At 37.3% G+C, this 24,542-nt stretch overlaps 1 protein-coding gene across 1 annotated transcript in view; it reads right to left on the bottom strand.

Annotated features, from left to right (window-relative positions):
* Positions 1 to 24,542, bottom strand: part of LOC131062625 (protease Do-like 10, mitochondrial) — a 99,137-nt gene that overhangs the window by 11,070 nt on the left and 63,525 nt on the right. Inside the window, exon 6 of the mRNA XM_057996330.2 lies at positions 20,388 to 20,591. Within this exon, the coding sequence (XP_057852313.2) occupies positions 20,388 to 20,591 (204 nt within the window). The remainder of the gene's footprint in view (positions 1 to 20,387; positions 20,592 to 24,542) is intronic.

Consider the following 24,542-nt stretch of genomic DNA (forward strand, 5'->3'; position numbering starts at 1 on the left):
CTTGGCTTTCTTGGCAGCCTTAGGCTTAGATTTCCCGAGTTGTTGAAAGTTAAACACATCTAAAGAAATCTCCTGCTTTTTCCTCTTAGGGGTGATTGAGCTCAACCATGGGGGTAAATCTAATGAGCTTGCATTCATAACAACAACTATGGTTTGTGTAAAAACAGGCTCTGTCTGTACCACAGTTGTCATTCTAGGTGAAGCCTCAGTCTGGACAGCAACAAGTGTTTGCTTAGATGACAAATCATGGCTAGCTTCAGTCATGAACTTATCAAAACTTACAACAGAGGTATCCATTTCAAGAAGTGACATGCTAGATAGAACAACATACGAAGGATTTAGATCAAAAACGTTCTCCAAGTTGCCATGTGAAGTATCCATGGGCAATTTTGCAACTGATGATGATACATTAGTGCAAACAGATGCACTTAGCTCAACAGGGTCAACATGAACTTTAGAAAAAGAATTCACATTTGTGTCTATTGGAGACATAGGAGCATCCAAAGACAATTGGGGAATGGTCCTGTGAGAAGAATCCGAGTCCATAGTAGGAGATTCTAGAACATTCTCCTCTTGTGGTTCATCCTTAGAGTCAATGACCTAAATTAGCACTTGAGGTTTCTCTTTTCCTTTCAGCAACACCTCTTCTATAGGAATAACCAAACCCCTACTAACCCTTAGCTTGATCCTGGTGCCCGAGGAAGAAGCACCCTCTTTGGACTTGACCCTCACCTCAGACTTACGCCCAACTGGTCCTACTAAATCATTTTCCGCCCCAACCTTGATCTTTATACTTTTGACATTATTGTTTTTCAACCAAGCATTGGTATTAGCAAGGATGGGCTGAAATCTATCAAAGATTGAGATACATTCCTTTTGTGACCATGGGACAGTTGGTAGAGGAGCTTCAACAACCCTTTGCTCTATATACTATGGATCAAAGGTTTTCCCATCATCTACCATGCCTTCTGGAATCTTGGTCAGATCCAGATCTACAATTTGTTCTAAAGTAAGCCTGTTGTAGTCCATTTTTTTGATATCCTCTTCTGTACCACCCTTGTGAACCTGTAGTCAGACAATTGCATTTCTCCTTGTGGCTTATCAACAAGTGGCTTTGCTACCTCTGCATACTTCATCTTGTTGCTATCTACAACCACCCGTGAAACTGTCTTGGCTTTCTTGGTGGCCTCGGGCTTAGATTTCCTGAGCTGTTGAAAGCCAAACACATCAGAAGAAATCTCCTGCTTTTTCCTCTTAGGAGTGATTGAGCTCTACCATGGGGGTAAATCTAATGAGCTTGCATTTGTAACAGCAACAATGGTTTGTGTAAAAACAGGGTCTGCCTATACCACAGTTGTCATTCTAGGTGAAGCCTCAGTTTGGACAGCAACAAGTGTTTGCTTAGATGACAAATCATGGCTAGCTTCAATCATGAACTTATCAAAACTTACAACAGAGGTATCAATTTTAGGAAGTCGCGTGCTAGATAGAACAACATACGAAGGATTTACATCAAAACCATTCTCCAACTTGCCATGTGAAGTATCCATGGGTATTTCTGCAACTAATAATGATACATTAGTGCAAACAGATGCACTTAGCTCAACAGGGTCAACATGAACTTTAGAAAAAGAATCCACATTTGTGTCTATTCGAGACATAGGAGCATCCAAAGACAATTGGGGAATGGTCGTGTGACGAGAATCTGAGTCTATAGTAGGAGATTCTCGAACATTCTCCTCTTGTGGTTCATCCTCGAGGTCAATGACCTGAATTAGCACTTGAGGTTTCTCTTTTCCTTTCAGCGACACCTCTTCTGTAGGAATAACCGAACCCCTACTAACCCTTAGCTTGATTCTAGTGCCCGAGGAAAAAGCACCCTCTTTGGACTTGACCCTCACCTCAGACTTACGCCCAACTGGTCCTGCTAAATCATTTTCCGCCCCAACCTTGATCTTTATAGTTTTGACATTATTGCTTTTCAGCCAAGCATTGGTATTAGCAAGGATGGGCTGAAATCTATCAAAGATTGAGATACATTCCTTTTGTGACCATGGGACAGCTGGTAGAGGAGCTTCAACAACCCTTTGTTCTATATACTCTAGATCAAAGGTTTTCCCGTCATCTACCATGCCGTCTGGAATCTTGGTCAGATCTAGATCTACAATTTGTTCCAAAGTAAGCCTGTTGTAGTTTATTTTTTTGATATCCTCTTTTGTACGAAGACTAACCCAAATATCTTCAAGGCGATGAATATGGGTGAAGATTCTCCTGATTTTATCCTTCATTCCTCGATAATCAAAATCCTTCCTCACCTTGAGCTTCTTCAACATGATTTCTTGAAGTTTTGTCTCCATTGCCTTGGCTCTTGCTAGAGTTTTCAAGGAATACTAGCTAATCTACAGTGGATTATGTGAAGATATGATGATGCCTAACTTATGCTGAGCTAATTGGACTGCATGAACTGTCATCGGCTGTCTAGCCAACTCCATTAGGATGATCTTGTCGGTAGGATATCTCGAAAGCATATATGGTTGATCTTCAAAACATCCAATTCTCATGTAAGTGAAAGTTGGGAACTGAAAGAACAAGCATCCATACTCATTCGCCTTCTTCCAGGCTACTACAGACACTCTCTTGTTCTTAAGTGTTTTATCAAACAAGCACATGAAGTGACCAAAGAAGGCATCCTGCACCCTCCTGTAATGAATCCTACTAGGTCTCAAAGTGAGTTGCTCATAATATTTCCATACCGGTACCAGCAATCTGTCACCTTTGGTAGAAAGACTAAGAAATTGTCTAAGTGATGTTGCTATGTACACTAAGTAGGAATTCATGTAGAAGGTGAGGGTGGTTGAAACTTGTGACAGTTGCTCACACAAGTTATCACTAATGACTTCACCCTAGAAGATATGAGACTGACCTTTCCTCATGACTACAATGTATTTGTACATCCAAATCTCAAATACATTGGACTGTTTTAAGCCCATTATCCAGCTCAAAAGTGTGATCATATCACTGATTTCTTCAATGAAATCAGATCGATACAACTTAGGCAACCGAGAGAAACAGATCCTGGGAGTCTTGAGCGATTTTGAGTTGATATGTCTTATGCAATCTGATCTCTTCTAGTTGTAGTGATCCAGAGCATTTTTCGTGGAAATATCTGCATATACTGAAGCAGCAAGAACCTTGAAGATCTTATTGATGGTTTATGCATCCAGTCTTATAATAGTATTGCCATCGTCATCTTTGATTGTCCTAGATCCACTGTCAAAATAGCAGCACAGGCAAGAACAAATTTTGGTTCCAAGGCTGCCACTGGAAAAGTAGAAACCAAGTGGATATGACTATTTAAGAGCAACTGCATGCCATGACTTGGCGATCCTTCTACTCTTTCAAGGAACGAGACATATCAACATGCCCAATCTCCGTGTTTTTAATTTCATCAACAAGAGAGCTCACTTGAGAAGGAAAAATTTCATTCTGATACTTGTCATATTTGTATTTCATCTTCTTGTTGGAAGGAGATGCAAGCTCTTCTGTCATTGAACAAGAATCTGCAACACTACGATGAAAACTCCAAAGAGTTAAAACATCTTCGCAAGCTATTGGAGAAGCCATGAAATCTTCCTCAAACAAAAAAGCTTGGAAAACAAATGCCCATTCTTCAACCTTTCATTATATTTATTATGAAGAAAGTGAAAGAATGAAAGGATAAGTCTAAATGACACATTACGGATAAGGCTTTGATAGTGACAAGGGTGGAATTTCAGATCTCAAGGGATGGACTATAAGTGAACAGCAGCGAGCTTGAAAAGATGGAAATGACTAATGCACTATAAGGAAAAAACCTTGACATCATTACTTGTAATTGGGTCTTGAAGACCCGATTGCAAGTGTGCATGTTTGTATGTTTGGAAATAGCTTGCAATCGGGTCTTCAAGACCCAGTTACAAGTATAAATGATAGTAGCAAACGAATGATAGTGATGGGCTTGCAATCAGGTCTTCAAGACCCAATTGCAAGCAAGCAAGTTGATAGGATGTGCAAAATGGGAAAAGATGTTGAATCTTATACTTGTAATCGGGTCTTGAAGACCCGATTGCAAGTAAAGAGTGGGCATATACTTGCAATCATTTTGCAAATGAACTCACACAAAAAAAAGAAAACGAAGCTTGTAATCGGACTTTAGAAACCCGATTGCAAGTGAGCTTCTCTTGCAAAGGAAAAACAAACTATGCTACAAAGACTTGACTGCAGAAAAGGAAAGAACAAGAAACAAGGTGAATCAGCAAAAACCCCAAACTTCAAGCATTCAAAAACCATCCAAAAGATAGAAACAAGATTCGACAGCAAACACGAAAATGCAACCAAAAAGGGCTTGCAACGATCAAAGGGAAAGAAGAAAAAGACAACAAAAGAAACCTAAATCAGAGTGAAACATACCTCGAGGTGAGACAAGAATGCTGGAAAGAATCATCCAAATCCTCAAACACAACATTGAAGGGCTTTATGAAGATCAACACTACAATCAAAGACTTATATGGGCGGTTTGGAAGAAAGACATTCCTTATATAATGCAATCACTGTATCATAAATGAAACTTCACCCAAGAATGCAGGTTTGCCAAAATGGGAGACCAGATCGGGTTTAAAAAGCGTCGATACAAGTGAAGAAACACGCATTTCAATAGGCCTCTTCAACAAGAACTTGTAATCGGGGTTTAACCACGATTACAAGTGAGCTAAGATGCATATTCCTTATGTTTGCCATAACATATACTTGTAATCGGGTCCTAGGGACCTGATTGCAAGTGAATAAACTTTTAACTTTAAAACAATAAAGCAACTTGTAATCAGGTCTCTAGGACCCGATTACAAGTAATACCCATTTACTTGCAATAGCATTAAAAAATTCCTAGGACTTGCAATCAGCAACTTGAAACCCGAATTTGCATAAAAAAGAGGAAAAACGACAACCAAAATGATCAAGACTTGGACTAAAAAGGCAAAAACACCCACACATGATTAGATGCAAACCAATACAAGTTTTTACCTCATAAAACATGCCTTAGAGACGATAACTACGAAATTTTAAGCAAAAAAAACTACGAATTTTTAAGCAAAAATTTGTAGGGGTTGTCAATTTTTTAGAATTCAAAAATTAAGACAACAAAAAGATTCAGCAATTATCGATTAGCTGAAATCTATTTGTTGGCAAGTGCGATTACAAACTTCAGGAAATCTGTTCTCTCCTTCTCCCATAGCATGCTGCAAATTATTTTCCAAAGCTAAAGCCTAAAATGATAATGATTTTTAGTAAATACAATCAGATAATTAATTTCCATATTTTACACCAAAACAATATTAAATATTTCTAGTTTATATTTAATCATATACAGCAAAGTATGGTATATATAATATGGTACTTGTTATCACAAAAGCTCGCACCCTTGTTGAGCTATCAACTCAACAACCTTGTGAAACATGGAAACAGCCCCGAAGTGTGGGACCTTGCGCAAGGGGGTTGAATCTCCGAAGAAGGTCGGCTTCCTTCTCGATCCAAGTGCAGGTGTTGAACCAACTCAACAGTTCAAAACTAACTCCTAGGCCTATCCTAACAAATTGCAGAGGTAAAGGGAAGAGAGAAATGCTTGAAATAAAAGGAGGTGATGCACCAAGAAGAGATTGTTCCTCTCCCCACCGAGATGACACAAAGAATTAACTGAAACACCCAGGAGATGCACAAAATTCAGTTGCATGAGTGACTCCAATGCATGTATGGAGGTTAGAATTCGATGTGTGTCAAGAGGGGAGAAGGATTCCCACAAGTCAAACTCAGAAAACAAGTTAACACAGCATATATGGAGAGAAAAGCCACAAGACATAAACCTATAATGAAGGTAAGAAAACATACACAGCATACATAGGTTGAAAGAAGGCAAGAATGGTGATTTTCAATTAATTATAAGGCCAGTGGCCAAACTTACAGTTGCATAAATGTAAGATAAATACAAGAGAAGTGGGAGAGCATGGAATAGCTCAAGCCAACACGAAGAGAACCCTTTACAATGAAGCTTAACAGCCTTTATATAGAAAAAATGGTTACAAGGGTGATCATGATCCCTGCATGTCAGTCTGGAAGTGCAGCGAAGTGCATGCACTTGACTTGTACATGCAAGCAACCTAGCCATACCCACAAAGGGCAATCCTGAGAAGGTGGATTGACTAACCTTCCAAAGTCAGACATGACATAAGTCACCAAGCATGGCCCCGTACCTCCCTTGATGGAAATCCTGCCAAAAACATTTAATGCACCCTTGTGGCTCCACAAAAGAAAGTGCACAAGTCACCAAAATTGTCGGAGCATTTAAAGCCTTGAGTGTCGATCACGCCATCGGGAAGTGTCGCCAGTCGGAAGGAAGTCTGGAGCCTTCGGAAACTCGGACTCACTTAACTCGGACTCCCGAAGTGAGGAAGACAAGGGAAGGAGCAAGGAACTTCGAAAGTTTCGGAGAACTTCAAGGCTAAGGAAAGAACTTCAGAACCTCGGGGTTCCGGAGTTCCAGGATAGAGAGAGGAAGAGAAGAAAAGGAACTTTGGAACCTCGAGGTTCCGAAGTTCCGGAGGAACTAGAGAGAGAAGGCAAAACGGGAAGGAACTTCAGAACCTCGGGGTTCCGGAGTTCCAGAGAGAAGAAGGGGAAGCGAGGAAGAGGACTTCGGAACCTCGGGGTTCCGGAGTTCCGGAGAGAAGAAGAAAAAGGGAATGAAAGAGAGGAACTTCGGAAGCTTGGGGTTTCGGAGTTTCGGGATAGGAAGAAAGAGGCAGCAAAGGGAAGGAACCTTGGAACCTCGGGGTTCCGGAGTTCCGGAGAAACTGGAGAAAAGCTAAGGGAAGGAAGGGAACTTCGGAACCTTGAGGTTCCGGAGCAGGAAAGAAAACGGCTAAGGCAAAGAACTTTAGAACCTCAGGGTCCCGGAGTTCTGGGGGAAGAGAAAAAGAGGGCCTAGGAACTTTCGACAAGGCAACACTTCAAACCATGATTCCGCTGCTTTTATCCTTGATCAACTGGGGCAGCCCTGGTCCATGGAACATATCTCTGATCAGTTCTTACTGATGAACCAAGGGTGTCATAAAATGACAACAGTACTGAAATGGAATATGAAGTTGAGTGTTAAGGCATACAAAAAAGGCTAACATATTAAATGAAATGGGATGTAAATGGCTCTCATTAGATGGGTTGGTCAAATTGATTGTTCCACCTCCTATTGAATCTCCTAAATGGGATCAAATCTAAGGATGCCCCCTTGTAATAATTTATGGTGGACTCTTTGGCCCTATCCATGGCCTCATAAACATACCCCATTAGGTTTTGATCTCCATCTACCAAACAAAGAACTCTAACCTAAGGCTTCAACACCTACAATTTACAAATACAAAAACATTGAAGTTACAAATTTATAATGAAAGACTTAATTTAAAAAAAAGAAAAAAAATCCATTTGAATTTGAATTTAAATTCAAAGTTTTGAGGTTATCTTCATGATTTCTATAGCTTTTTATGCGAAAAGGTTGGCAAAACTATGCTTGCAACCCTCTCTCCTTTAGGCTTCTTTGAATAAGATGAGTCTAGCCATGTTTGACTCACAAACATTTGTTTCCAATAAATCAATGAACCAATAATTCTTTGCAATATTAGGAAAATTGTTGCAAACCTTGTACACCCGATGTTACCACCTCTTTGCATTGTTTGTGGTCTCTCATCAAATTAAGAACCCAAAGATGATTGTAGATATGTTTTGTTATGCTCCTTGCATCATCTACAACTGGTGTCACCCAATAAAGTTTGTCCATGTCCTCCAAAAGAAGTCAAGACAATGTGCTACACAACGTATCCAAAAAAGTGTTTATGTTTGTCTTGGAGCAATCTCCCAACCACCACATATGTTGTTGTATTATCAATGATGATTTGTACCATTTTCAATGCCCACCTCCATGACAACTTCCTCCAAAATTACACATAATGTTCCTACATTTTTTACCTTGTTAGAGGCATCCACCGATTTCAAAAAAATCATTTCACGATTTGAACCTATCAAAAAAATGATAATGGTGCGATTTTTTCCATCGTCCACCCATTTGAAAGAATAGTGAAGCAATTTTTTTTTCCATTGCTTCTTTTGTTCTTTCACTATTAGCCTTGCCCTTTTGGTTGCATTCAGGAGCAACCTACAAGTACAAAGTGAAAGTATAAAATTTTAAAGTTTAAACATAAAAAAAGCCTAAATATTAGAATACTTAATTATTGTTTAATTAGTATTTTAATGGTCATTAGTGTAATTTTTGCTTTATTTAGTTTTCTATTTTTGGCTTCTATTTTTAGAAGCAGTTGTTTCTTTTTAGAAACATCACCACTTGTAATCGCCTATTTAAACGGCTCTACAATTGAATAAAGTTATCTAATTATTTTGTTCAGTCAATTTTTCATGGTATCAGAGCGGGACGAGCCTGAAGAAATTTTTTCGTGCCCTTCTACTTGGAAATAATTTTCCAGAAATTTTTTTAAGAGATTTTTTTTATGAAAAAAATCTAATTGCTGATTCAATTTCACGAGCTAGGGTTCATGTTTTGTTCTGTGCGGCTAGGGCAAATTTGTTTTTTGTCTGGTTTTCTTTGCCAAAGGGTTTTTTAAGAATCGCGGGAGTTTTTCGTGACTGAAGGAGGATTTTTGGGCGTGGATTTTGTTTTCGTCTGCTCGCGTTTTTCTCTCGACGCAAGGCTATCAAACGCAATCTACGTGTTCTTTTTTTGTTTTTTCAGCACCGATTGTATTTTGTGCAACACAATTTTCACGCCTTCTGGACCAACAGTGGTGCGACTTCCTTCTACATCAAATTTTTCATGAAATCGCAGCACGATATTTTCACGATTTTTTTTCTTCTCCTGCGTCGGCAGTTTTTATGCCCGTGTTTTTCGGGTTTCCGCGACCTGCATACTTCCGACGGCGGTCGCGGATTAGGGTTTGACAGCCGCAATTTTTTCGCGATTTTCTAAGGTATTATCTGTTTTTTTTTGCTTGCGAATTCAAGCATTCGCATTTTTTTTGCGTCTGATTTCCGCAATAGACAACGCGGGTTTTGTCGGTTCTGAGCACAATCGACAGATGTTTATTCTAGTGCTCGCGATTTTTTGGGCAGTAGTACTTTTTTGAGTGTGCGATCCGCGCGATTTTTTTGAGATTTTTGGCTAGAGTTTCTATGTTTATCCGAGGGTGCAATAGATTATTTTTTTATTCTGTTTTTTCAAAAGAAAAAAAATACAACTTTCAAATTTTTCAAGGTTTTTGGAAAAATTTGGGTTCACAGAAAATTTTTGTTTTTTTCAGTGCCTTGGGTTTCATGCCAAAGCTTTGCATCTATTTCCAAATTTTTCAGAATTTGTACCAGAAGCTGTTGAAGTTTTTTGCTGTTTTTTGACAGAAAAATCAGATTTTGTCCTAGTTTTTCGTGTATAAGAAAACGGGATGGCATCTTTAACAAATGTCATGTTGGAGAGTAGTCAGAAGTTCAATGGCCAGAACTATAATACTTGGAAGCAAAGGATGCTCTCAATTTTTGAGTATTGTTGCCTTGAACAAATTGTTTTGGGCAAGGAATCTCGTCCTACAACAACCGATGACGATCAAGACAAACATGATGCGAAGAATCGCGAGGCTTTCATGCTTATAAAACTCTCAATCACAGATGATCAACTCCCTCAAGTGCCTTCAGGTAAAACAGCTAAAGAGATTTGGGATCTCTTAAAGGATCTTCATGAAACATTGGACAAGAGTTGAGCTTTCTTTTTGAAGAATATGCTGTTTTCTATCATGATGGATGAAAAGACATCTATCCAGGCACATCTTACGAAGATCAAGGAGATCCGTGACCAGTTGGAAGCTATTGGTTGAACCATGGTGGAAGAGGATATGGTAGTGATCACGCTGAAAAGCCTACCCCACTCTTATGAGCATTTCATTGACACGATTAATATCTCTTCTACTAGTGTTGATCTGAAGTTTCTTGATCTCTGCAGCAAGGTTCTGCAACAAGAAAGATGGAACAATGTTAGTGTGGAACAAGCGTTTAATGCGAAGGACAACGGTAAAGGCAAGTACACGCAAAAAGGGCAGCACAACTCTAAGGAGGGGTTCACGCAAAGATTCACATGTCACTATTGTGGTGGACTTGGGCATATCCAAAAATTCTGCAGAAAGAAGTTGGATGATTAAAAGTCCAACCAAGGCGGGTCTCAGAAGCAAGTGCAGGCTCATGTTGTAAAGCGTTTTGAAGAGGAATCAACCTTCTATGCTTTTTGATTTTGTCATCGGATGGGTTTTCTGATTTTTCTCCACAAAAAATCATGGGAGGGTTTTGCTTGATTTTTTCCTCAAAAATCAGGGAGTGTTGTTTTACCACGTGATGTCTGCTATTTCGCTGCATGAGGTTTGTTGTTTTACCACATGATGTCTATTGTTTTGCCATGTGATGTCTGATGTTATGCCATGTGATGTTTGGTGTCTCGTCGCATGAGAACTAGCATTTTACCGCATGATGTTTGGGGTTTTACCGTGCGACGTTTCAGGGTTTTTACCATTTTTTCCACAAAAAATGATGATTTGTATCTTCAGTTTTGGAGGGTTTTCTGATTTTTCCTCAAAATCTTGGTTTCAAGTTTTAGTTTGGTTACCCAACATCAGGTTGGATGGATTCTGGTATTCTTGGTCATTAACACTTTGCAGATCCATGGAGGGTCTCCGCCACAGCAGAGTGTTCTTTCTATTTGTGATCAAAAGACCTGCAATGTCTTCTGTAGGGTATTTAGTAGATAGAATGACCATTAAGGGAGGGTATTAGAATATTTAATTAGTATTTTAATGGTCATTAGTGTAATTTTTACTTTTATTTAGTTTTCTATTTCTGGCTTCTATTTTTAGTAGTTGTTTCATTTTAGAAACATCACCGCTTGTAATTGCCTATTTAAACGGCTCTACAATTGAATAAAGTTACCTGATTATTTTGTTCAATCAATTTTTCACTAAATTCAACATAAATTACTATAGATTAATGAACACAAATTTAGCCTAGAATTGAACATAAATTGCTCTAAGTAATAAATTAGCATAAATTAGCTAACCTTCCAGCCAAGTCTTTACGAGAAGACACCTTGCCTTTCCCAACAATTGTCAATGTAGTTACCAAATTCTACCAACAAGAACTACTCACCACATTGAAAGGAATGTAGTGTATCAAAAATCAACACATACTATATCTGCATGTTCACACACCTCCCTATTCCACCCTGTAGCTTCCAATGATGGTTGTGCTCCATTATGGGCATAAAAGACTATGTGGCGTGTCTGCAAGTTTAAGCGTTGGCACTCTACTTGAAGTAGATGAAGTGGAGGTAGATTTGCTTCATATGAGTGAACAATGAAGAGAGCGCGCTATACCTTCACGTGTCGCATGTTGTATCTTCGTCTAATTTTGGTTGCACTTGAGCACCATGACCACTAGCTATGGATGCTACTATGGCTGCCCTTGTCTTTTCCTTATGCATTTTTTTCTCTTTTGGTAATGAATGAAGGCATTCATCTTTCTTTTTACATCTTCAATCCTATAGAGATAGGACTTGGCATCACGATGAGTAATGCCTACAAGATGGTATTTGAGGCGATTTATGCCTCCATGACATCTAATGCGGGCATATTTCCAAGCAGGGTCTCTAGCTCCAATAAGACAAGTGCTTGTTATTAGCAGTGGCACAAATGGGGTGGAGCCTAAGGCTGAGCTTGATCCAAAAGCTTCTCTATTTGTCATTATATGATGTATTTAACCTACACATAAAAAGTGAAAGCAAAATGTTTTAATTTTTAAATTAAAAAAATTAACCTAAATTCAACATAAAATCACTAAAAATCACAATAAAATTAGTTTAAATCAATAAAAATTTAATATAATCTAAAGATTCTCAACATTTTAAAAAAAGGTCAACAAAAAGAATAAGTTTTGTATGCAAAAAAATAGTGAATTCAGTAAAAAAGTCAAAAGAAATCATCAAAAAATGGTGATGAATCCAATTTTTTGGCATTTAAATGCAAAAATACTACTCAGTTTAAAAAATGATGAAAAAAAATTTAGCCTCAATGCTGGATTTTGCAGCCAAAATGAAGTAAAATGTTTTAAAAAAAACTGACTTCTGCTTCAAATTTGCCTTCCAAATTCGCCAAAAATTCCTTTTCGATCTTCTCTCCTGCATGCAAAAGTGTTGTAAATGTTGTGTTTGAACTAGCAGATGCATTGGGTGTGTTGTTTTGCCTTGCAAAGCAAAAATGAGCTTCATTTTGGGGTCTTTTTTTACTCAAAACACTTTAATGTTGTCAATTGCGAGTTTTTGTGTCGAACTCGCCAACTTTCTAGAGAGTACTTGCCAAAAAAACCGGTGAGTACTCACTAGAATGTCAGCAAGTCTTTCTAGAAAGTAAAAACAAGCAATTAATCATTTTTTGGTTTACTCGGCAAGTACTCACCGACTTGACAAATATGTCATCTATGGTTGACATAACTAACACATTTCTTAAAGCTTGTGCTAAACTAAACAATGGAATATGGTTGCGAGTGAGGTATCAAAACAAATTCAATCTCCAAACTACTTCAACAAAACTTAATTTCTTATTTTCATTGTTGACAATGAAGTGTGTTGGCTGTCCACTAATCCAAATCTAAGAGTGAAACAATCCTTTTTCTTCCTCGAGGCTTGTAAGGAAAGTAAATATTTTTGTAGTACACACCATGGCACTAACTCTAAGCTCAATCTCCCTGACGCTTACCTCTATCCAATGCTATAGTAGTGATATCCTTTGCCTCAAATTGTGTTGATGAGAACACGATTATACTGAGGGGGTTGGGGGGGGCGATGGGTAAATCAGTATAATACTAACTTATACTTTTGCATAACTTAATCAACCACCATAATCATAACCATACAAGATCTGGTATGAACACAATATTTACATGGAAAGCCTTACAAGAGAAAACCATGGCAAAACATCATTTATATAAACTTGTCTTACAAACTTCGTAGGCACCAGCCCATAGGAAACACCAATCCCCTCAGTTTGCAGGCACCAACTGCAACAGTTAAGAACCAACTTAGCGAGGACATCAATCTTTCTTTTAGGAAGCACCAACTTCTGAATTCTTCAATGGATTATACTGTCTTCACAAAATCTGAAAGTACATATACTTTCCTTCACATATCTGCTTGTAGATGATCCAACGGTTATCATACAAATGCTCTTCTTTACAAATCTACTTGATGATGATGCAATACTTTCCTCCACAAATCTGACTGCAGTGCTTTCACATATATTTCTGCCATAGACTCCTCTCTATAGATCTGCCATAAATCTGCCTTTATAATCTTCTTATAAATCTGCTCATATGCTCATAACTTCTTCATAAACCTGTTCACAAATCCTCCATAAATCTGCTCATAATCTGCTCAAGTATATCTCATAAATTTGCTCCAATGTTCTTCAAACATATGCTCCAATATGTCCCATAGATCTGCTCCAATATGCTTCAAAACAAATCTGAAATACTCTTCATATTTCTCTGCTCTAGATCTGCTCTTATTCAAATAATATTCATTATAATTTCTTTGCTTCTAACAACACCAATTTACCTTCTTAAATACCCCACACAAGCACCTCTTCACCTAATATGATCTAGTGACCCAAATCTTATTATATTGTCAAAAAGGGTACCTTTCATTAATATTTTAATTAATAGCTTATATTTAATTATTTAAAAAGTGTTTTTAAGTTTTCAAATTTAGTGTCAACAAGCTCAAGGTGATGAAAACTGGTCATAAGGATGCTTAATATTATTCAAAGTTACCCCGAGTTTCCGGGACGAGGACGGCAGGGGACGGTGGGAAGCATTTCTGGGACGGCAAATTTTTTTGCCAAATTTGGGGACGTCAAAGGAGACGGCTATATAAAATACAGGAAAAATTTAAAATATATAGGAAAATTTCAAAATTCTAAATGTTCATATGAAAACATGGATAAAGCATGCATACATACATTATATTCATATGAAAACAATAAAACATGGATATAGCATGTATATGATACTATGAAAAGTTGAAAACATTTTAGAATGTAAATTCTGAACATACAACATTGTTAATACTCAATAGACAATATGCAATTATGCATTCATAAATTAGAATTTCAATTCATTCACATTGTCAATATGCATATCATAATAGATATTAAAGAAATAACATACAAAATGTCAAAACAAAGAGGTTAAATTTTCCCTACTTCTATCGACGCAGTTTCCCCCCATATTTTTCAACAGGGGTTTGGGGGTAGCGCTCCTCGTCGCGATTCAGGGCGAGATCGAGGGGCAGCACCCCGCGAGGCCAAAAAATCTTATTCTTTAACAAAGGCGTTGGGTGTTATTTTTCTATTGACTCACCGAGTTTGGCGATTTTTGAGCGATTTTCTAATCTCTGTGTCAAAATGCCCAAAGGCTACACTGCTGCCATATAGTTTCATTGTCAAAATTATGAATTAAATTAATAAATTTAAAATTTAATTAATGTTATCTTTTAATTTTTTTTATTTTTAATAACAATTTGAATTAATAAGGGGCATATTAGAAAAAAAAATTTAAAAATTGAAAATACAACTTTTTTTATTTTTTTAATATTTTTTAATGGCCTTAGATATGGGGGACATCTAGCCGTCCCCGGGACGGATTGGGGACGTCCCAGCCGTCCCCAGCCATCCCCCAGAGCTAGGGCAAGCGTCCCCCCGTTTCGGGGACATCCCCTCAAAATGCAGGACAATTTGGGGATGGGGGGAAACGTCCCCTGGCCGTCCCCAAGTCCCCGAAACGTCCCCGGGACGGGGACGGGGGTTTTCAGGTCGGGGACGCGTCCCCGGGTAACTTTGATATTATTTTATCAAGGAAAAATAGTTTTTTCAAAAAAAAGTTAATGAAAAGGTAAAAAGGGCTAAATTGTATTTTCAAAAAAGCAATAAAAAGAAAAAAACAATGAAAAAGCAAAAACACTTTTTTCCTAAAATAACTCAAAAGAAATTTATAAAAGGAGTTTGGATCTTAAGAAGAAAGGTTACTGCTTATTCATTACATTTGCTTCGGTGAAAGAATATGAGTTCTCTAGTTTTCCTAAGGACAAAAAACTCTTTGGTGAAACCAATTTCAAAGACAAAAACCATCTAGCTGGCTGAGTGATTTCATCCAGAAATCACCATTATGTTGAATGCTGAGTTTTTTCCAATTTTCTATTGATGTTGGAGATCTTTTATGTTTTGAGAGATTTTGGTATGTAAGTTTTATTAGTGTTTATTATCCAAGTTCTAGCTTGAATTTAGGAGTGATTTTTGGAGCTTTGAGAGGGTCATACTACCTTATTTCATGCTATACTGTTTGCTGCAGCAATAAACAGAGTTATTTCGAAGAGATTTTTCTCTACATATTGGGCCATACAGCAGTGTTGTTATCCTAGAGTTAAATGGTGGTTATACATTGGTTTGGGGTATTAAATATGGTGGATTGAAGGCAATTTTAAGACCCAAACAATCTGATATGATGATTGAGTAATTTTCAGTGAGTTTGGAGGTCTTCAATTAGCATTCTACATCATCCTTCAGCCCTCTTTGGCAGTCCACTTTAGTTTATCGAGTCCAGGAATGGTATGACATCAACCTATGATTTATGAACTAACTTATGTATATGCAATGGTGTGTTCATCATTTTGAATAACATTATTAGTGTGTGCAACTAGCTTCTCTTATCAATATCATTCTCATTTGTAGTTAGCGCATTCCATGTTCATATTATTGTGACTTTGGATGGTAATACCACTAGAGCACTGTCCATTTCATGTTCAAGATATTGTAAACCGGACGGTATACCGCTAGTGAATACATTTATCATTAAAGGTCTTGCTTCATTGCTAGACCCCTCTGCATTTCAAGCCCATTTTGGCACTAATCGGGTCCGCATGTAATTAAACATTTTGCCTTGATCAGATTTAATTGTAATGGCTCTGCATTCTCTATGCATGCTTGTTTGCTGAAGAGGTGTTGATTTGGGTCAACTATATTGCTTGCATGCTCTGGTCGTTTTGCCATCTTACATTTGAATAGTGCATTCTGTTAGGATTAAGGTGCCATCTACCTTGTAAATCCTATGACATGGTTCCAACATCCGTGTCCTAAGCCACTTAGGATGTATTGGGAAAATAATTTGTAATATGTAATTCTCACCATTGTTTGTAATACATTCATAAGGGGTGATGGGTTACACTAGAAGCGGTAAAAGTGGGTTGTGAACACAAATATTTAAAATAGTTTTCGCCACTTATGGATGTCTAGAATAAGATATTTAATGACTTAAGAAAGTGGAAAAAGAGTGACCTATGGGCTTCTCCAAGTGGGAGTGTGGAAGAGGCAACAAGTGTCTCTTGGTTTCCAGTCATTTTTTACATATAATGTAATGTTTAATCTTGCAATTTTAGGTGTCCATTTTAGAGGGAAGGTATTGGAAGATAAACCAATGTCAATCGAGTTTTGTGGAGGCATTCCAAGGGTTGTGGTTGTGAGTAATGAAGAGCCTTCTTTGGGAACCTTTATTGGTGGTTTTGGAGGTCTTGCCATTCTATAAATTTGGATGTAGATTTTTTTTGCAATAGAATGTTGAATAGTTGAATGTAGTTTTCTCTACAGGAATGAAGGACAGATGGGAGGCATAATGAGGTTGCTCACATGTACATAAGTGCTGATATGGTGGAGGCAAAGAGGAGAATAGAAGTGATTGTATTGTGAGCACTTTTATTGTTGTTAATAAGCTTGTCCTCTCTTCTTGGTAGAGTTTTTTCCCGCAAGGGTTTCTCCAAGTAAATCCTTTGTTATGTGTGGATGTTATGTTGCTGATTTATGCTTATTGCTGTTATATTAAGCAAAAGTTAATCATTATTTATTGCCATTATAAGTTCACATAAGATAGGTTTATTAAGCATGGTTAACAGACTGATTTTTGGCATCATAAAGAAGAAGGCTCTAATTATGGGTTTTCCACAATTACGGTAGCTTGATTTTCAGATTTGCATATGAGTTTCAGATTTTCATGTTGCTGCTATCCAAGCCTTGAATCTCATCCTTTGATTAGTTTATTGGATAGAAATTGATTTTCACAATCTTTGGTATTGAACTTGTTTATTTCCCAACACATTCATCTAGATAGAATGTGTGTTGTCCAAAACGCCATATGCTCTTACTTTGCCCACACTAGGAACTTGGTGATCCGAAAGCGCATGGACTTGTATTTGCATTTTCTATATTGAAAAAAATATATAAAACGATGTGGGCTTACTACAATTCAAAAATTTCACCTCAATTTCAAGTTAAACCATAGCTCCTAAGTTAATGTTTCTCACATGAATTTTTAATTCATATAATAAGACAATATATGAGGTGCCACATATATTCTACGACTCGTTTGTATTTTCACAAAAAAAATCTTCAAGTTACACTTTTGTTTTGGTGTCAAAATTAGCTTTTCACCAAATAAGATGATAAAACCACTAATCTTACTTAAGGGACCAATACATTGAAAGAAGGGTGAATCCAATAGATCTAGCCACAAACCAAATAGGAAGGGGCTGAAATTTTTATTAGATTCATTGGTTTTAGTTTCTCACCCTCTTTTAGGTGAAACTGGAATTGAATTGTATGATTTAGGATGAAGCAATGGATAATTGAGATAAACCAGTGAAAATAGATTGCTATAGGTATCAAACAGAGCCACAGACAAGGATGGGAGAAGAAGAGAATCAGAACTTGTTTCCGAAAGTTCAGACTAATTTTGGGGGATTGGGTAGCTGGGATTTGCCTTGGTCCTCCGCTTTTCGCTTTGTCGAAATCTGAACCTGTTCGTCATCATCAACTCTATCGAAATCTCTGAGTACAGCTCCTGAGTCAATTCCCTACACACAAAAAGAGAGGGAAAAAGGATAGGGGTTTACCTTGGGTCAAACCCCGGTTTAGGAATTAACCTTGAAATTGAAGTAATAATTGTAATGAAAATTGCAGCAAAATGCTTTCCTTTTGAGGGAAAGGCCATATTTGAAATTAAATGCTTGTAATTGAAATGTATACCTTGATGAAGCTTGCTTGAATCCTCATGCAAGGGTTTTAGGATGTATTGTAGAATGTCTTCATAGAAGGTTGATCATGGATGCCACCTTGAATGCTTGAACTTGACTTTACTTCTCCAATGCTTGACGAATGTCTGATTACTTGCTCACTTGAATTGAATTTAGGATCATTAGATGGCTTACTAGATTTCTTAGGCTTCAACTTCGAATGAGAGAGACAAACCTCCTTTTATACCTAACTGCTCGAAAATTATTTGAATTTTCGTAGTAGGCCGACACGGGATCTAATTTCCCACTCACTTGATGTGACTGTTGTGAGGACCACATTTGGGCCTTGATTGAGAGGACCAGGGTGTTGGGCGCCTTGGTCTTGAGAATCAGGACTCAGATTTGGGGCAGAGATAGGAGAGAAAGTGAAAATATGGGTTTGTGAGGTGGTGTGAGCAGAATCAAAATAGTCATTGGGCATCGGAAGACGAAGCACCAAGGTGAGGTCTAGGTGAGGGCGAAATTGTATGCGGATACAATTTTACGATGCTACAACTTCAAATGTACATCCTATGACACCAAGCTCACATTCACTCCCTCACACATGGGATTAGGGAAACTATGAACATACAGTGATGGAGTTACAAATGACTCCTAGTCTTCCTCTATTAATAGAGAGTACCATATCTTCTTTACTAAGCTTTTTTTTGCTGTTCAAGTCATTCTATGCTTCAAATCCTTCAAGTATCATAAGAGAGATCTTACTGTACAACTTCAAAAAAATTAATGAGCAAGGGTTTCCTTTCCAACAGGATTTCCCCTCCTGAATAAATCCTTGTCTCATATTTTCATACAGAAAATTTAAAAATTTCCATTATTTGCTTCATATCAGTTTTACTTGGTTAGCTTGAATCTTTTTATGGTGTTTTCTTGTTCCAACTATTTCAATTACTTTGGATGTTGTTGAGATAGAAATGTGAAGTTAAATTAAGTTAGCTACATGGAAACAGTCAATGAAGTGGATTTTCTAGTAGTGCTTGTGAGACCAATTTGTAAAAATCTGATCTGTGGTGCCATTCATAAGATTTGCGAAGTTCACCAAAGGCACAACTCCTAGTGTTAGGAAAGCTATGAATTGCTTCTGCTATAAGGTGAGAAACTGCAGTGTTACTAAGAGTGTGATTCTCATAGGCTGCAAGGCTGCTTGTGCTATGGGTGTCAATCAATAAAGTTTCCCACACCCAGTGCAAACTTCACAGGATGCAATGCTACTTGTTCTACAAGGTGCAAACCCCCAATGTAATAGTGTGAACTTCACAGGATAAACAGTTGCTTGTGATGCTAATCTAGCTAAGAGTGTGAACATCATAGGCTACAAGGCTGATTGAGCTATGGAGTACCTATCCATAGCATTACCCACAGAGAGACTGAACTTCACAAGATGCAATGCTTGTTGTACTACAAGGTGCAAACCCCCAATGCAATACTGTGAACTTGATGGAATACAAGGTTTCTTGTGCTGCCAATCCAGCTAAAAATAGTATGATCCCTAAAACTCTCCTCAGGAAGACCAAATTCAGCCTCAAAGTACTTGCTTAGATTAAGATGAGAAAACATGCAGCAAGATTTGATGATACCTGCTTTGGTTAAAAACGAGAAAATTGCCTGCAAAAATGGTATAGATCATAAGATGACTGTCAAGTTTTCAAGGACTTCCAATCCCAAATATAGCACTCAAAATCCTGGAAATTTTGTGAGAAACTCATAAGAACCTCAGACAACACTATGTTTCTTAATGTATGTTAACTCATTGATTATCAGGGGCCTCAGTATACTCAATCAACACCATTGAATAGGGTTTATTTTGATGCATAGTAGTTTCTTCAGTTTGGATATAATTTTTGGGGATTTCCTTAAACATGAAATTTTAAAAAAATTTGCAGTATCATTCAGACTAGCATCTGGACATCACTGCAGTTGATGTTTAGTTTTTGATGTTGTAAGTCTGCAAATTGTCTTTAATACAATATTTTCAAATAATGTTTTTAACAAATTAACAAAATGTCATATTAAATGCCCATAAAAAATATGCTAAAACAATAGGCAGTTTTGATGTGTATCCAGCTATTCTTGATAAACATGTCAAATATCAGATTACCTGAGATAGAATGATTATTTGTTCCCCTCTCTTTTGGGGCAATTCAGTAAGAGCGCGTTGACAAAGTCTGCGTGGTGAAGTGTTGTACCAATCATCACCATATTCATGAAGATAGGGTTGTGTCAATGGAGTGAAAACCAAACCAGCAAAGATGAAAAAGCTCGGCAACTTGTCAAACTGATGAACTGGAACCAATGATTGAGGCTGCCAAGAGATTGAAAGTTGAAAGAAAAGTTTAGCTATAAAAGAAAATTAATTTTAGAAGACTGGTTCCTACATAAAGAACGGGGGAAAAATATTCTGAGCTCAAATACTTTAAGTTAGAAAGCATAAACTTGGTACAAAGATGCCATACTATATTAAATTATTAATCATAATTATTTTTCAAAGAGATAAAGATTAATCCAACTCTTGAAATACTGAAGGCAACATAAAAAAACATCATCCATAGACATAACATTGTCTAATATCCTCTCAGACCATTAGAAATTTACAACTTTTTCAAAACTAGCATTTTAACTTGAAAGTATGTAGAAACTATGGTCTATAATTATTACTTGAAAGGGGAATCATTTTACAGCCAGGAACCCTAAGTTTCCGGTTCTAGTACGGATGCAGGTACAGGTTGGGGTTCTGATACTTTGCTAAGGCCAATAAGATTTCCTTGGGTACTGTACAGCTGTAACATATGTGTGTGCGCACATGGGTGTGTATGCAAAAAAGTTTAAAATATACAGAATTACAAATACATTTGATATATCATACAATATTATATTTTATAAGAATGACATTTGAATCTTTTATGGCATGATACTTCATCGTTAGTCAATGATATTATGACAGTCATAAAGATATTTGTCTCAAGTTGTTAGTTTTGGTCTCCAAACTCAAACCCCCTCATTGTAATCAAGTTTCTTATGTGATAAGAGATCCCAATAACTAGTGGGGTTTGGGTGTGGAGACCCCAATGGGGTTGAGCAGCAGAACCCCTCATGGGACTTTGGGGGCAACACTATAATGTCCCCATTTTAGGTCACTTCAATATTGTAGTTCGCTCCAGCTTTCTTGGTGACCATCAGACTTGTCAGAGAGGATGTTTGATGTTGGCAATGAGCTCAGTTGGTCTAGAGGACTATTATGCTACTTTTTGAAGCGAATTCTAACTTTTAATGGGTTCTCCAAGATTCTTGGAGAAAGCGTTTATTTATAGTAAGTCATCTGGTTGGGTTCGATTTTCATTATTCATCATTGCTATCACTCCAGTGCATTCAAATTTTGATTTTGATGCTTTTCAACAGTACCTACAACTCAGGTGTATTATTTGCTTTAATTTAATTATATTACTAAGGTTGCTTAATTTAATCAAAATAATTTAAGGAACACCTTAGTGTTATTGCTAGTTGGAAAGAGGATGAAAAGTTTTAAATCATGGATGTTTCATATTGGGACCTTACGTATCAAATATTATCATTATTCTGATAAAGGGCCTTTTGGAGTTAAAAAAGAGCTTTTAAAAGTGAATTTTTAAAAAAGAAGTCTTCTAGAAAGTTTAGCGGAAAAAGTATAAATAAAGGTTTGCAGAGCTCATTTGCATTATGAAAATTATTCCATTTTCCTCTGGAGAAACCCTTGTGGTTCAGCGGGATTGAACTTAGTTCATCTCAGCCTTCTTATGGATGGAAAACCTCTCGGAGAAGACTGCCCACAGTGGTGAAAGATCGTCCCTAGTTAATGCGGCATGGTCCATTTAGGATCACGGATTGTGCGGAAAAAAAGCTTTGCAATTCCAATTAAATTTTGCAGAAATTTGTAAGAGTCTTGCTAGGCAACACAAATTTCAGATTATGAAGATTTTTAAAGGGTTCGTGGAGAGACTATGGATGCCATGTATGGAGGAATAGTTCTCATTGCTGGCAATTGCATCTTTTGAAGATTTGAAGTGACTGCTATTGTTTTCTCTGCTGAACGTTGAAACTGGAGTTTGTTGAGCAATTTATTTGCTTAGCTTTGGCGTGGCTTTCAAGTCATTATGGAAGATTGATACTACCATGTATGGTTGTTGGAAACTGTAATTTTTTTGGCAAGACAAACAATACTAAGGTCAGCGTTCATACCTCTTGGTTTGCCAACTTGTGGTCTTGTAGCAACAATCTCATTCTTCACAGTGGTGTGGGTACCTTCAAATTTGTTAGCAATATTTTGAAGCAGCAACTTCAAGTTTCAGTCTAATTATTTATTTTTGTTGACTCCACCTGTTGGTATCATTGAGTGTTGAGTATTTAAATCTGCCAATGGAGGATATTATATTACAGACCTGTGCATGTGATTTGTAGTATTAGAAGAACATGGGAAATAATCCAGCTCACCAAGATAATGTAATTTCAAACAGCTGTCATACATTATTTCTGCTAATAATAAAGGTCAGATTTATACAAATATTCTCTTCTAAATTACAGTCAGATAATGTTGTTCAGAATATAGTGGTTTCAGTGAATGTAAGTTTGATCATCTTTACATATAATTGCATGTTAAGTTTGGGCATAATGTCACATGTTATCTCTGAAACATAAAATCAATAAAAAAATCAGAAAATACCTTAACAGTTCACCCAAAAATCACATAAAAGTCTGCAAACCAAACTCTAGCACTGTCACATACATGCAAACTGTTTGTTGAAATGTTCATGGTGAAGAATGCAAAATATGGTGAACATTCAATGAGAATGTGAAATATTTAACAAAATGCTGGCATTATTGAAGATAGAAAACTTTGTGGGCGTTGCAAAAAATTGGTTAGTGAACCAGGGGTGGCTTGTTACAAACACCCCCAGCAGGGTTAAGGGGCAGCCCAAATTAAGGCCAATGAAACCGCACAAACCTTCATGACACACGCCATTTTCACAATTTTATCAGTTAATAGCGAAATTAGGTATTTAGCACATTTTTGTTTATAAAAATGTTTTTAAATTTAATTTTTTTCTTTTTGTTGGGCAACCCTGAGTCCCCTTAGGTTCACCCAGGAGCAATCTGGTCTGCCCTATTGTGTTTTATTTAAGCCAAAATTGTTTTATTTAGCTTATTGAACTCCAACAGATATATCACTATATTAAGACAATAATTTGTTGGTCAGTTGGCTATTATGGCTTTTTATTTTGGCCAAACCCAAGATGCTCTCATTGCAGAACCTGTATCCCACACCCATCCAGTACAAGACTGGAACCCTAAAGTGGCATGGCATATAACTTAGCAGGAACCTTAAGAACATTTGAAGAACTAGCCACCAACATAAAGCACTGCCAGATCAAATAATCATGTCCAGAAAACAAGATAGCATCAATGGACACCAAAAAATGAGAATCAAGATAATTTCACATTATCATCATCTTCCACTGCATAGGCCCATTATCAATTACACATGAATCGGTATAAAGATTACAAATCCTAGGCCAATGAGTGGCATTCACAATCACAAGTTTTTAAAATTCCCACTTAAAACTTATTTTATTAAGCTAACTCTACCTTGTACTACTCATCACAACACTATCAATGGTGGCATTACCACTTATGTCCTCTTAACACAAGCTCCACAATCTATCTACTTCTATAGGAAAACCAAGCCCACCATAAAGTACTATTGTCATCTGCTAGTTGTTCATCCATAAACTCAGGGTAACTATGCTACACACCAGTAAATAACATATAGAATTAAATGGAGATGCTCCCAACTACCTTTGCATGCACTTCACCACCTCTAATGGCTGCCTATGACATATGCAATAAAGGACTTAAACAGAAACATCTCAAATGTGGATAAAAGCTTGCATCATGCACACATCAACGTGCAACACAAGTTCACTCTAGAGAAACCCTCAATTGGGTATAAACTGCAAAAAGAGTGAGTTATGCTCCTCATGCAACTAAGCCATTGTCATACATGTTTAGAATGCCTCAATTGGACTCACATGCATCCATAGACAATCCTGAAATGCTTCATGACCTGCAGCCCTACTCACAACCACAGAAAATGAAGAGCAATGCCTTCAACAAAAGTACTTTAGAATTTGTTGCATCAATCCCAAGGACTAAGCATGCAACCTCTATAGAAATCAGGTACTCAAAAGGATATTCTACCATGCTTACACCAACATGTTCTACC

The sequence above is a fragment of the Cryptomeria japonica genome, chromosome 6 (assembly GCF_030272615.1).
Source record: "Cryptomeria japonica chromosome 6, Sugi_1.0, whole genome shotgun sequence".
In the NCBI taxonomy this organism is placed as follows: domain Eukaryota; kingdom Viridiplantae; phylum Streptophyta; class Pinopsida; order Cupressales; family Cupressaceae; genus Cryptomeria; species Cryptomeria japonica.